The sequence below is a fragment of the Diabrotica virgifera genome, chromosome 1, assembly GCF_917563875.1.
Source record: "Diabrotica virgifera virgifera chromosome 1, PGI_DIABVI_V3a".
Classification (NCBI taxonomy): domain Eukaryota; kingdom Metazoa; phylum Arthropoda; class Insecta; order Coleoptera; family Chrysomelidae; genus Diabrotica; species Diabrotica virgifera.
In genome coordinates, this window is record NC_065443.1 from 225,299,765 (window position 1) to 225,315,501 (window position 15,737).

A 15,737-nucleotide genomic window follows, 5' to 3' on the forward strand; every position below is an offset into this window, starting at 1 on the left:
CACTTATATGACAGCATCAGTTATGTTTAAAATTTACACGTTTCTTAAGATATCTCGAGATAGAAAAAAGGTATAGACATGCGGTTTTCGGTATTTTGTTGCTAATTTGGTCTTATTTTGTAATACAGGAAAAAAAATACATAGTTGTATTTAATATTTTCCAAAAAAAACTAGATTTCTAAAAAGAAAATAAATAGCGCCTCCTAGCCGCATATTACGTAATAGGCTGTTTCCAAATTATAACTATTACATTTACGAAAAAGAGCTGTTTTCAACAAGACCAAGTTTGCAAAAATCGATTAAGCAGAACCGGACTTACAGCGATTTTTTCATAACAAGATTCCCACTCACCCCCACCTCTTATTTGTACAGGTAGTCTTAAACTTGTGAAATAAAATATGCGCAGAATTTTATGAAGAATACGATAATCGGATTTCCAGTGCCTTTCATTAGGCAAATTTTGTAAAATTTCGATTTTTTAATTTTTGATATTCAATTACGCCCTCTAGCGGTGGACTTACAATTATGAAAATAATTTCCAGGATTTTCTCGAGGCAACTTTTGTTAAAAATGTTTTTTTCCCAAAGCTGTACTATAAACGGTTCCTGAGATATGGCCGAGCGCCATTCTTATTGGGACACCCGGTACAATATATTGTATTTTAGTAATATGCAAATTTTAAAAGATATAAAGACGTCACAACTTTTGGGCTATAACCACGTGCGGACTTCTTTTCTTGTGGCTGCCTATATTTATTCTTGTCTGTATTTGATTACTTTATGTATGTTGCTATCTTCATGTCGAATAAACATTATTATTATTTTCTGATTTTTAGGAAAAGTATAATACTCCTTATCAAAATGGAAAATTCAGACAACTAAAATTCCTCATTATTTATTATTCTTTTTCAAATTTTATGATTTTTTATTTTCATTATGTCAAGGGATTTATATACACCTACGTCAACACTGTAATATACACAGTACACAACAGATATAAATTTTTATGATATCAGAATTATTTAAATAGATTATAAATATTACATGCCACAACAATGTTTTAATTAGATATCTCATGTGAGGAATGATGTTTTGCAAGATTTTATCTCCTTTGATAATATTAGGTAGGTGATGCTATATTTTAAATTTTTTAAGTGCCACTTAGAGCTGTAATTCATATTTTTTCCGTTTTTATCACAATCTTTTCTCAATTAATATGAGTAGTATACAATTGATTTATCTAGACGAAAATTAAAATTGCATAATCTTTTATTTGTCAATATGTTTATGTAAACATTTGTTCGTCCATGTCTAACATAGATTTTCAGGCATTCTATACTTGAAGGATTCCTGATTAGATTTATATAGATCCTATTTACGTAATCTCACTAAGTATTCTTCTTCTACAGCACTACAGCCCAAATTGAAGCCTGGTCTCCTTTATTTTTTGCCTCCACCCTTGTTTGTCTGTGGCTGCTCTTCTCCATACAGGAACGTGCGTGGCTGCTTACTGTGTCTCTCCAGCGCTTTCTTGGCTTTCCAAACGATCTCTTTCTCTGCATTATCGCGTTCAGTGCTCTTTTTGGCAGCCTATCCTTCTTATTACATGTCCGGTCCATTGCAATCTTTGTATTCTAATAAAGTCTGACAGGGTTATTTCCTTATAAAGTTGAAAAGCTCGTTGTTGTATCGAATTATGAAAATTCCGTTTTCCCTCAGAAGTCATATTATTTTCCTCAGTACTTTCCTTTCGAATGTGTCGAGTTTGTTATTGGATGGTTCTTTCAGGGCCCATGCTTCACTGCCATGGCATGCTATTGGTCGAATTAAGGTTTTATAAATTCTCATCTTTGTATTTTGGTGAACATATGTAAACGGAAATATATGGGAGAGGTCAAAATCACCTCTGTTTACCTGCATTATTCTCTTCCGTATTTCTCCATCTTCTGATCCGTCGGCATATATTTCTACTCCAAAGTATGTATTTTTCAATAGTTTCAATATCATCTTCATGTATAATGTTTTGTGGGACTATATTTCTTCTTGTCTGTATCATTATTTTTGTTTTTTCTGTGTTTTTTCTCAGATGTAGCCTTTTGATTTGCATTTTTAACTCTGCGGATGTTTCTTGTGCTCCTGTTGATGTTCTACTCATAATATTAATATCATAGACATGAGCGGCCAGTTGAACCGTTCTGTTGGTCAGTAGATTTCCTCGTCTAGTTTAGGGCAAGCCCATTTCCCTGCTTTAGTCCCTGCGAGATTTTGAAAAAGTTTCTCAGGTGGTTTTGTATTCGCACACATACCTGAGTTTCATCCATTGTGGCTTAAATGAGTCGAATTAGCTTGTGTGGTATTGCCAATTCAGCCAATATATAGAATAGTCTTTTCCTTTTGACTGAGTCGTATGCCTGTTTGAAGTCTACAAATACGTTGTGAACACCAATGTCGTGTTCCCATGATTTGTTTCAAGAACTGCTTGACTGTAAATATTTGATCCATTGTCGATCTTCCCCGTCTGAAGCTCGTCTGATACTTTCCAATAATATTTTCTGTTAGTGGTTGGGGCCGCTAGTTTAAAATATATATGAGGACTTTATATGCTGTACATAGTAGAGAAATTCCGCGGTAGTTTTTGCACTGGAGCTTTGCTCATATTTTGTAGATTGGGCATATACTTTTCTTCCAGTCGTCGGGTATTTCCTCTTCTTACCATATATATGTTTTTGATCTCACTATTAATACATTTCAATTTTACCATTTTTATCTTCCACTTGCATGGGCTTTCTGCCTATTCTCTATATCTCTATTTCTCTATTCTCTATATCTCTATATCTCTATTTTGTTCCGTTCCATTTTCAATCAATTTTTCTTCTTTGGCTGCTATCTTCTAAGCGAACACTCAACGATAAAGGTACGTAATATCAATAAAAATGTTAATTCAGACAACAAACGCAATACTTAAAATTTGTCCAATTCTTGGTTTTATTGGAACAACAAAGCGCTGTTCATCAATTCATTATTTTCGTTAGTTGAGCCTATGTATTACGTTTATTGAATGGATGAACATTCATTATGTATACCATAATATCACTTTATTGATATTACTAACTCTGTTTATTGAGTCAACGAACAATATTCATTGAAACAACAACGTCGTTAATTGACCGACGAAGACTATTCGTTGTGTCAATAACAGTGTTATTTCTCCTAACTTATTTCGTTTATTTCTACAATTATTTCCGTTTATTCTTACAATTCATTCCGTTCATTCCCATAATAAATACGGTTAATCTTACACGCAATTCTATTCAATCTTACAATCAGTTTCGTTCATTCCTACTATGAACGTATTTTATATTAATAATAACTGAATGCATTAGCCCAATGTATGATATTTATTAATAAAAATTTTTAAAATCCCCCTTTTCTTTCCTAAGCCTAATGGACTTTACACTGTGTGATTTCTCATAATATGAGAAATCATATTATGATTTCACTTATACAGTGCGCTGGAATAAGGGTTACACTCCCCCCCCCCCCCCCCTTTATTAACTTATTTATTTTTAGCACATAAGCAAAACGCTCGGACAGGTCGATTTTTAAAATAATTAAAGTATATTACAACATCAATGTTTCGAACTTTACACGATCCCTCTTCAGGTGACAGGCATAACTTTGATTTTTTTTAATGGGAAAGTACATCATGTGACAGCTCATTTGAAAGCGTTTGAAATAGTGATTCCAAAAATGTATATCACTTTAATCCATTTTGAGAGCGCAGGTGCAAAATTTCGATCGAATTCTCTTTAATCGCATTAATTTTTTTTTAATCCTGAGAAAACTAATAAGTATTTTTGAAAAATTTAAACGCAGAATAAAAGATTACATTATTACCAAAGGCTAAAAGTCCCTTAGAATAAACGAAAAGTTTCTTTTGAATGGTATATTTGAAATAAAAATCATACTAAATTTTCTCTTTTTCACCCCTGTGACTTATTAAAATAATCATTATAGAAGTTCTCAGTGAATTCAGACCCTCGATAATACAGTAATATTTTATTTTGCGTTTAAATTTTCAAAAATACTAATTATTTTTCTCAGGATTCGAAAAAAGATTAAAAAGAACTCGACCGAAATTTCACGATAGTAGACACAAGAAAACTGCCTTCTACTACGGGCTACACTTGGAAACGAAATAAAATTATTATTCAGTACTTCGGCAGAGGTAACAGCATTGTTTAACAAAGAATTCTTTTTTAAACAATGGTAACACAGAGAAGCTAGGGGTATCACGATAAGGAAAAGCCGTTACATTTCAAATGGTCAAGCAAAACATTTATTCTCTCAACAATTACGTTTATTGATTGTCACCATAAACGCATTGATTGTGGTTATTAAACGCAATCGTAGATTGATTAATGCATTCGTTTTCACAACAATCAGTTTACATATATACAATAATTATACATTACTCTACACTAACAACATTTGTACATTGTTTTAATGAAATCTGTACGTTGTCACGATAAACCAAGGTAATTGCTTGTCATCTACGAAATCAAGAAAGTGAGTTGCTGCCAAAATTAACATGATTTATTAAATATAGGAAACGAAGTTATTGGCTGAATAAATTGAGTGTTATTAATTAATGTACTCTAGTTATTTTCACAATTATTATTCAATCATTGTGACAATAACCAAATACATTCGTCAATGTCTAAAAGTTCGTTGAAACAAAAAATTAAATTGTTGTTACAACGAAATACTATTCAATAATCACTGTTAATCAATATTACGAACTAAATTTTTTTGAGTGAAGATGGGCGATGACTTCTGCAAAGTTTTCTCTATTTTGGGCTTTTCTTATTAGACTTTAAAAGTCGAATCCATTTGTCATCTAACCGGGCCGCGTCTTCCTTCTATGTGTCTAAATGTGTGTCGAAGATTAGATGTTTTACGTTTCTTAACAATTTCTGTGAGTTCACGTTCTCCATTCATACGCCTTAAATCTTCTTCATTTTTCACGATCGGTCGGTCCATGGAATTTTCAGCATACGACGAAATACCCACATCTCAAAGCTCTCTAAACGACTCTAATCAATTATTATACATTTTTGCAACGTTAAAATTGTCTATTTTTTGCGTTTTTTGCTCCAACAAATCCCGCAGTATAATTTATTATGATAACGATTTAGTTAGACCAATAGGTAATTTTGGGTTTTAAACCCAAAATGATATGTACGGAGTGCCCAATAAAAATAAGTTTACTAAAGTCCATTCACTCACTGTAATATATTGCAAAAATTCATCATCATCAGTAGCTCGACAACCCTTTTTGGGTCCTGGCTTGTTCTAGGATTTTCCGCCATTCTGTTCTGTTCCTTGCTTTATTCTTCCAGTGGGTAATCTCAAGTGTTTCCAGATCTTGTTCCACTTGTTCCATGTATCTAAGTTTGGGTCTTTCTTTTGACCTTCTCTCTACTGGTGTTTGCTTCATTATGTGTTTTGGTGTTTCGGTCTCCAACATTCATTCAACATGGCCCATTCAGCGCAGACGTCCGATCTTTATGGATGTTATGACGTCGGGTTCGTTGTATGCTGCGTATAGTTCAAAATTATATCTTCTGCGCCATACGTAATTTTCTTTCACCCCCTTATATATGTGTCTAAGGATTTTTCGTTCAAACGTACCTAATAAGTTCTCATCGCTTTTCGTCAGTGTCCATGTCTCTGATCCATATATAAGGACCGGTTTTATCAGGATTTTGTATATTTTGCATTTGGTTTTGAGTCCATTATATGTTTTATCAGCAATATGAATTCTTCTTTTAACTGCTTCGCTGACATTGTTATCTGCGGTAACTAGTGAACCTAGATATGTAAAAATTTTTACGCTTTCGATGATATAGTCTCCTATTGTCAGATTTTGTAGTTTTCTTTGGCCTGTCGATTTGCTGGCCTTCATGTATTTGGTTTTTATTTCATTAATATTTAGGCCACTGTTTTATGCCGGTCTCTCTATAGCATTAAATGCTTCTATCATTTCTCTTTTGGTTCTAGCTATGATATCAACATCATCTGAAAATGCCAATATTTGTACACTTTTTGTTATTATTGTTCCTCTGGTGTTGACTTTTGACTCTCTAATTATTTTCTCTAATGTGATGTTGAATAGAATACAGGATAGGGCATCCCCCTGTCTTAGGCCTGTTCTAACATGGATTGTATCTGTTAGTGTGTTTTGAATTCGAACCCTACTTTGTACTTTAAGTGTTTCTTTTACTATATCAATGAGATGAGTTGGAATATTAAACTCTTTCAGGGCGTTGATCAGAAATTCTCGATGTATACTATCATAGGCACTCTCAAAAGTCAATGAAGAGATGACGTGTTTCTATATTAAATTCACTAGTCTTTCCCAAGATTTGTCTCAAAACGAAGATCTGATCTATTGTGGACTTCTGCCTGCAGAAACCACATTGATATCCCCCAACTATTTGTTCCGCATATCGTCTCAATCGCTCATACACAATATTTGACAGTATTTTATATGCCACAGTCAGTAGCGTTATTGCCCGGTAGTTGTTACATTGAAGCTAATCTCCCTTTTTATGTAGTGGAATGATTACTCCGGTATTTCAGTCTTGTGGCAGTTGTTTATTATTCCATATGTTCACTATAACTTCGTGTATCGCATTCAATAGGGAGTCTCCGTCTTCTTTTATTAATTCTGCGCTAATGTTGCCCAATCCAGGTGACTTGTTGTTTTTCACTCTGGTAACTGCTTCTTGCATTTCAGCTACTGAGGGTGGGTTGTTTCTCTGGTATCCGTTTGATCCAGTATAATTTCATCGTATAGTGGATCTCCGTTTTGTTCAAACTTCTCTTTGAAAAATTCAGTACATCTTTGCAGTATTTCACTCTGTTGAGTTACTATATCTCCTTCTTTGTCTCTGCACATCATTGTTCTTGGTTTAAATTCTTTTCTGCTTTTGTTAAGATTTTGGTAGAATTTTCTGGTTTCTGTTGGTTTATTTAATTCTTCAATGTGTTTGGAGTTCTTTTTCTATATGTTCTCTTTTCTCTTTGCGGTGTATTTTCTTCTCTTCCCTCCTTAGCATTCTATATTCCTCCTCTGCCTCTCTTGTTCTATGTCGTTGTTGTAGTCGTTGATATGCATTATTTTTTCTCTCTGTTACGTTACGACACTTTTCATCGAACCACTTCCCTTCAGTTGGTTTGACCTTTTTTTGTAGACCCAAGGTCTCTTTGGCAGCGTCTTGTATGATGTTTTTATATGCTTCCCATTCTCTGTTTATATCCTCGTGCTTTTGTCTGTTTTATAGCCGTCCTTTTATATATTCTTTTTATTTGGCCCTTTTGCTGTTGTCTGCTAAGTTTTTTATTTCATATTTTTCAATTTTGGATACCTTTTCTTTTTTAATGTTTGAGATGCATTGCCCCTCGCCTGCTGCATAAGTTTATTACGTCTGAGTGATGTCTAGAGTCAATAATAACATGATCGATCATGTTTACTGTAACCCCATCTGGAAATCTGCATGTTCCCTTATGAATATTTTTTCGCTGGAAGCATGTGCTGGCAATGACCATGTTAAGGGAAGTTGCTAGATTTATTAGTCTGATGCCATTGTCATTGGATACTTCATGGAGGCTTACCTATCGTTGGTAGGTATTGTGGCTCTTTTCCTATTTTTGCGTTGAGATCACCATAAAAAATTTTGATGTCATTCTTTGGGCATGAACGGTATGCAGCTTCTAGGTCTTCATAGAATTTTTCTTTGACATCGTCTTCTTTTTCCTCTGTAGGGGCATGCACATTTAAAATGCTATAGTTAAAAAAGTTCCCCTTAGTCTCAGGATACACATTCTAGAGTTCATAGCAAGAAAGTCTCTTACGAGGTGTTTAACCTTTTTATTTACAATAAAGCCAGTACCTAGTGCGTGGTCTTTAGAGTCGCAACTATAGAATATAATGTGGTGTCTTTTGTCGATGGTGCTAATCCCGGTCCATCGCATTTCCTGCAGAGCTGTTATATCTATGTTATATCTATTTAGTTCACCGAGCAGATTTTGGAGGGCTCCCGGTCTGTATAGCGATCAGATGTTCCATGTCGCAATTCTTAAATCGTGTACCTTTTTCTCGCGCAGTCGTCGTCGTTTGATCAGTCCGGTTTTCTTTCCTTGAACGTTCGTAACATATGTGTTTTCTAGGATAGGGTCGTTAGCCCTACGCCCAACCCCCCTTTCGGATGGCCATTTCTCCCATCCTCGTCGGCCCTGACCCTACTTTCCACTGGGGTTGGTTACCCAATCTCCGGTAGGGTTGCTCAGGTTTACCAGGGTCCGCCCGTGTGATTAAGTCACACTTCTTGGAGGTGAGGATAGGAATTGAGGAGTGGCTACAGGTGTTATCAGCAAGCGACACCTTGTATTGCGCATCACTACTCCTTTGAACCCCTTCCCAATTGCAAAACTTCCCAATTTTAAAAAACCGCTTGGATTGATATAAAATTTGTCACACATATTATATCTAGCATGCCAAAGAAAATAATTGACATTGTACCGATGTGTGCTTTTGTGTGCCAGGAATGATTTGGTTGTCAATAACACGGTTATAGAAAGGGTATCCTCCTATAAATACCTTGGAGCTTACCTGGATCATACAGGCGATCAAACAAAAGAAATAAGAGCAAGAATAGAAATAGCTAGATCAGCATTTAACAAGATGAAAATATTTCTCTGTAGTCGTGACATAAATCTTGATCTGAGAGTGCGTATGCTGCGGTGTTATATCTTCTCCACTTTATTATACGGAGTTGAGTCATGGACCATCAAGATGGGCAGCATTAAAAACATTGAAGCTTTTGAGATGTGGTGTTACCGTAGAATGCTACGTGTATCTTGGGTGGACCACGTGACGAATGCCGAAATTTTACGTCGGATCGGAAAAGGATGTGAAGTTGTACTTACTGTGAAAAGAAGAAAGCTTGAATACTTTGGCCATGTTATGAGAGGTGACAAATACTCGCTGCTGAGACTGATCATTCAGGGTAAAATCAGGGGTAAGAGAAGTATCGGTAGGCGCAGAATATCTTGGTTAAGAAATCTGAGGGAATGGTTCGCCTGCAGTTCCGTCGACCTATTTAGGGCAGCCGCCAGTAAAATAAGAATAGCTGTGATGATTTCCAACCTCCGATAGGAGACGGACTTAAAGAAGAAGAAGAAGTGCTTCTGTTCGGGGGGTAAGTTTCACCCTTTCTCAGGGGTGAAAAATATTTTCTCGGCGGTGAAAAAATACACCTTCAGAATCAGTCCGAATATGGATAAAGTGAGTAATCATGAGCAACGTTTTTGAGTTATTTGCGAGTGACTATGTTCAGTTTTCAACAAAAAAAAACATGTTTTTAGACGGTTTTTCGCAATTAACTCAAAAAGGAAGTGCGTTTTATGAAAAAATGTTCTTAGCAAAAATAAAGCTTATAAAAAATTTAGAAAATAGTGTAAGAAATCTGTAGACTCAGTAGGAGCGGAGTTATGGCTAATAAAAAGTATACTAAATTCACAATAAAGATGCACTAGAAATAAACAAACAAAGAAAAGTTGAATATTACTAGGACCACTCCCGGGATTTACAATGTTGAAACAATTTGGGATTTACAATGTATATACATTGTAAATTATGATTTCAGAGTGCTCCTCGTAACATTCAACGTGTCTTGGTTTGTTTATTTCTAGTGCCTCTTTATTGTAATTTTAGTATAGGTTCTAATTCGTCAAATTGCAAATCGTATGTTTCAACATGAAATTATGAGAAAATTAGGCACTACAACTTTTTAAAAGTGGTTAAAACAGGATTTTTTTATTTTTAAAATAGTCTCTAGCATGAAAACTAATAGTCTAAGAGCTGGGAGCGGATTTTGTGCGTGATAAGTAATATGGAAAAACTATACGGTGATATGTTGAATTAGTTGTGTACATGACTTTCACCAACGGCCGGAAACCAGAGTTGGGGCCGAGGGTAGTTATAAGGGGTCAAAGTCGCGGAATTTATTATTTTTTTTATGGCGCTCATGATCGAGATTTGGCGCACCAAAATTTGGGTATAAGTAGACCATGACATAAATAATTAAAATCCCCAGAGCCGGAAACCAGAGTGGCAAAGGAAGGTAGATATATGGGGTCAAAATTCCGTTTTTTATTATTTTTTTTTGTGACTCTCATGATCGAGATAGCGCGCCAAAATTTGGGAATAAGTAGGTCATGACGTAACTAATTAAAATCTTCAGGAGTGGAACGCTGCGTGGCCGACAAAGGGGTGGGGCAGGGGTGAATATAAAAAATGTAAAGGGTTTTTTGCGACGTTCGTGATTGAGATAGTGCACCAAAATTTGGGAATAAGTAGACCATGACATAACTAAGTAATATCCCCAGAGGCGGAAACCAGAGTGGCGGACGAGGGTAGTTATAAGGGGTAAAAGTCGCGGTTTTTATTATTTTTTTTGTGGCGCTCATGATGGAGTCAAAATACCAAAATTTGGGACTAAGTAGGTTATGACGTAACTAAGTAAAATATTCAGGGGCGGAACGCTGCTTGGGGTACAAAGGGGTGGTAGGCAGGGGTGAGTATAAAAATATATGGGGTTTTTTTTGCCGTTCGTGATCGACATAGTGCACCAAAATTTAGGAATAAGTAGGTCATGAGGTAACTAAGTACAATCTCCAGGGGTGGAATGGTGCGTGGCCGATAAAGGGGTGGGGGTAGGTGTGAATATAAAATATATAAAGGGTTTTTCGCGACGTGCTAGATTGTGGTAGTGCACCAAAATTTGGGAATAAGTAGACCATGACTTAGTTAAGTAAAATCCCCAGAGCTGGAAACCAGAGTTGGAGATGAGGGTAATTTTAAGGGGTCAAAGTCGCAGTGTATATTATGTTTTTTGTGACCCGGCACAACATTTGTCCCCCACGCAGCGTTCCGCCCCTGGAGATTTTACTTAGTAATATCATGATCTACTTATTCCTAAATTTTGGTGCACTATGTCGATCACGAACGGCAAAAAAAACCCCATATATTTTTATACTCACCCCTGCCTACCACCCCTTTGTACCCCAAGCAGCGTTCCGCCCCTGAATATTTTACTTAGTTACGTCATAACCTACTTAGTCCCAAATTTTGGTGCACTATCTCAATCACGAACGTCGCAAAAAACCCTTTACATTTTTTATATTACAATCTAGCACGTCGCGAAAAACCCTTTATATATTTTATATTCACACCTATCCCCACCCCTTTATCGGCCACGCACCGTTCCACCCCTGGAGATTGTACTTAGTTACCTCATGACCTACTTATTCCCAAATTTTGGTGCACTATCTCGATCATGAGCGTCACAAAAAAAATAATAAAAACGGCAATTTTGACCCCTTATAACTACCCTCATGTCCAACTCTGGTTTCCGGCTCTGAGGATTTTACTTAGCTATGTCATGGTCTACTTATTCCCAAATTTTGGTGCACTCTCTCAATCACAAACGTCGCAAAAAACCCCTTATATTTTTAGTATTCACCCCTTCCCCACCCCTTTGTCGGCCACGCAGCGCGCTACCCCTGGAGATTTTACTAAGTTACGTCATGACCTACTTATTCCCAAATTTTGGTGCACTCTCTCCATCATGAGCGTCACAAAAAAAATAATAAAAACGGCGAATTTGACCCCTTATAACTACCCTCATCCCCAACTCTGGTTTCCGGCTCTGGGGATTTTACTTAGTAATGTCATGATCTACTTATTCCCAAAGTTTGGTCCACTATTTCAATCACGAACGTCGCAACAAACCCTTTATATTTTTTATATTCACCCCTACTCCCACCCCTTTGTCGGCCACGCAGCGTTGAGCCCCTAGAGATTTTACTTAGGTACGTCATGACCTACTTATTCCCAAATTTTGGTGCACTATCTCGATCATGAGCGCCATAAAAAAAATAATAAAATCCGCGACTTTGACCCCTTATAAGTACCCTCGGCCCCAACTCTGATTTCCGGCCGTTGGTGAAAGTCATGTACACAACTAATTCAACATATCCCCGTATAGTTTTTCCATATTACTTATCACGCACAAAATCCGCTTCTATCTCTCCGACTATAAGGAAGTTACGCTCAAATAATATAGTTGGTACCTTTTTTTTGTAAAAAAAAATCGTGAAAATCACACCCTAATTATTATTCTCCGAAATAAAATTACTCGTTACCGCTTTACGTACATTCTATTACTACAAAAAAAAATTGTTTAGTTTCTTCTTATTGTTGTTTTTTAAGGTCTTGTGGTTATAGAAGTTCGTTCCAGACACAGAATAGTAGGTGGAGTGGACGCTGACATTAATGATTACCCTTACCAAATAGGTCTACTACATAGAAAGAGCCAGATTTGTGGAGGTGCAATACTTACTAATAGATATGTTGTAACTGCTGGCCATTGTACTTATGGGTAAGTGTACACTGTTTTATTAGAATAATAAATATTTACTTCTAATTACAGTTTGTAACACAACAAACAACTTTGTAAGTGTTTGAACTTTAACTATAATAGTGTACGTCAAGAAGTCTACGTGTTTTCCACTTTCTTTTGTTATCGAATTTTATAGGCTGTGTCTTGAATTATGTGTTTTTAGTAGTTTTTTAATCAAGGAATTAACAGGTTCGGTGCCCATTTTGAACAAGCGCCACTTGGCTTGTACCACGTACATAAATTGTTCATTTATTAACACAGTACAGTGGAACCCCGATAAGTCGGCCCCCGATAACCCGGAAGTTCGGCTAACCCGGACCGATTTTCATCAGACCAACATTTCAACAATAAATATGTACTATCCGTTACAAGATAGTTCGGATGGAATTCCCCAGATTATTTTGTGCTTGATATCGGCCCAGTCTCTTAATCTGGGAAATTCCATCCGAATTATCTTGCAAGTGATAGTATGTAATATAATATTTGAGAGATAAGGTGTATTTGTGTAATTTAAACTATCTATTTATACGATAGTAAAAATGACTCAGGGCACACGGCGGCGGCGGCGGCAGAGCGACGGTCATTGTCTCGGATTTATCGGAAACAACAGGCACCTGTTATTCCTTTATTTATTTCAAACTGTCTTAGCATTGTTCGAAAAAAAAGATTATTTAAAAAACTCATTTTTAAACAGTGGTCTTAGTTTTCACTGTTCATAACATCGTTCCGATTGTGACTGTATTGTGTATAGTACAGTCTTGTATTGTTTACTTCCGTTTGCTTAGGTTTGTGATTGCGTGTTTTTAATAATTTAGATGTGTAGGTACTGTGCATATAATATATATTTCATGTTATTTCAATTATAACGGAGTTTATCAAGTATACCGTATTTTATTAATTTTTACGATATTCTCCGGCTAACCCCGAATTTCGATAACCCGGATCGGCCGCGGTGCCGATTAATCCGAGTTATCGAGGTTCCACTGTACTACTTATGCGTCATTAGTACCTCTTATAAAACATTCGTGACGTTACTCGTGCGTCATGGGCACCGAACGTGTTAAAGAAAACCTAATATTTTTAAGAGTTATTAGTCTTTTATTGGAACATTCAATAATTTAGTCCACGGTCACTCTTAAGCAAACAAAATTATTCTTTCTAACCTGCATTTTATTTGGCTGCCCAAGATTTCGGAGTTTAAGAGATTTTTCTTTTTGGGATAACGTGACAACCTGTAGTTTTCCTTGTGGAAAGTCGCAAAACTGGTCATTTTTAGGATAAGATGTTCGGTAACGATCAGTCTCTGGTTTTATGTTTAGATAAAAGGTAAGATAATTTGAAATAAAACATGAAGAAAATTTTGTTCGCTTTTTTTGAGTTTGACTCCACGTTAAACATGTCGATTTTACGTATGTTAGGTTTATGAAACGAACAACCTGATTATAGCTATAGGTACTAAAAATTATACTTTATTTATGTCTACATTATACTTACGTTGCTATATTTTTAGCAAAAGTACATCACTACTATCAGTTCGTGTTGGATCCTCATTTAGATCTTTTCAAGGTCAAATTCACTATATAACGAAAGTGCATCGTCACCACAATTATAACCCAGAAAATTATGACTATGATATCAGCATACTGGAACTGAAGACTCCATTGAATTTTACCAATAGCATTAGTGCTGTATCTTTGGCATCATCAGGTATGTAGTTAGGACTGACTTTATCCTATTATTAAAGTGAAAACATCTTTAGCGACGTTGTGCCCTTTTTGGATGGGGAAAAAGCATTAAATTTGCGACCTTCATTGCTTCGCCGAAATAAATTCTGCACGTAAATATATTATGTGCATGTACATATTATATATAAAATAGTAAAGCACTTCTTTTTGGATGGAAAAAAGCATTGAACTCGCGACCGTTATCGCTACGGCGGGTTATTAGTAATTTATATACTATAGGTTGAATTGCGTATAATTTCGACCGAAGTTAAAATGGTTGGAGGAGGGATAGAGTGTGTACTCGAAGGCGCTTGCTTCTCAAGAAGGTTTTACTTCTGGTGGCACTTCCCCAGTGCCTCAATTTTTTTAATTATTATTATTTTTTTAAAAATTACAGGAGCTAACGAATAATGTATTCAGATTTTGAGGTGTGTAGGAGATATCACGGTCTTCACAGAATCTTGGAAGTCTTACAGAAGAAGCTATGGAGTTGGTAGATAGTTCCGAAAGGACTATTGCTTTTAATAATAAAGAAGTGTTTAAGTTCACTAAAAAATAGCTAAAATTGACTAAACACCTAAATCGCCATCTATGACAATTTTAGAATTTAGAGAAATCTCCTGACTTCTTGTTACTTCGTAAAGAGGTCACCTATAGCATGCACATGTACTTCATATTACTATAGCGGTCATATAGATCACAGCATCTCAACTCGAGTTCTCACAAGTCCCCCTGACGAGAGGCAGAATGGCAGAAGTTAAATTGAAAAGAAGTTAAAAATGGTCTAGTTTCATATATGTTGTATATTTTATTGCAAATATCTTGAAAAAATTGTTTCATTTTACTAAAAGGTGTAATAATATTAGACAAACATGTTTTCAGGTACTATTATTAGTGACGGGTTAGTAGGAACAGCTACTGGATATGGAAGATTATCTCAAGATGGTAAGGCTTCTGAAAAGCTAAAAGCGGTGCAGTTGCCTATTATATCTACCAATAGTTGCAAAAAATATTATGATGTTACAGAAAGAATGTTTTGTGCTGGTTACGATGAAGGAGGAAAAGACACATGTGAGGTAAATAAATTATAATATTAAATAATACTATCTATTCATTTTAAAAACAAAAACACTATAACATAATATATATACGTAGTCATTATATGTCTCATTAAACACTCTATCATTAGGTTATTTGTGTCTTCCTTGGGTAATCCTTTAAGAAACTCCCCACTTAGTCCATTTTACATAATTGATGAATTCGACCGTTACTTGATGGAAGTTCATTTTATTTAACAATAAAACACTTAAAACGTTTGTTTTCTATACTTCCACAAAATTTATTATAACTATGTGACTACAGCTGTTTCGGCAGAATGCCTTTCTCAAGTGATTTAGTTTACAATGCGTTTGCCTTTTTAAGGTCTTTAACTGAAGAGGTTGCGGAGCGGGGAGCTGTTTGTCTCGAGTTGGTCATTCAGAATT

General features: G+C 35.7%; 1 protein-coding gene across 1 annotated transcript in view; it reads left to right on the top strand.

Annotated features, from left to right (window-relative positions):
* The first annotated feature begins 976 nt into the window (after nucleotides 1-976).
* Nucleotides 977-15,737, top strand: part of LOC126892902 (CUB and peptidase domain-containing protein 1-like) — a 99,776-nt gene continuing 85,015 nt past the window's right edge. The window contains exons 1-4 of the mRNA XM_050662741.1: nucleotides 977-1,123; nucleotides 12,340-12,508; nucleotides 14,040-14,236; nucleotides 15,136-15,329. Of these exons, the coding sequence (XP_050518698.1) occupies nucleotides 1,084-1,123; nucleotides 12,340-12,508; nucleotides 14,040-14,236; nucleotides 15,136-15,329 (600 nt within the window). The 5' untranslated portion in view covers nucleotides 977-1,083. The remainder of the gene's footprint in view (nucleotides 1,124-12,339; nucleotides 12,509-14,039; nucleotides 14,237-15,135; nucleotides 15,330-15,737) is intronic.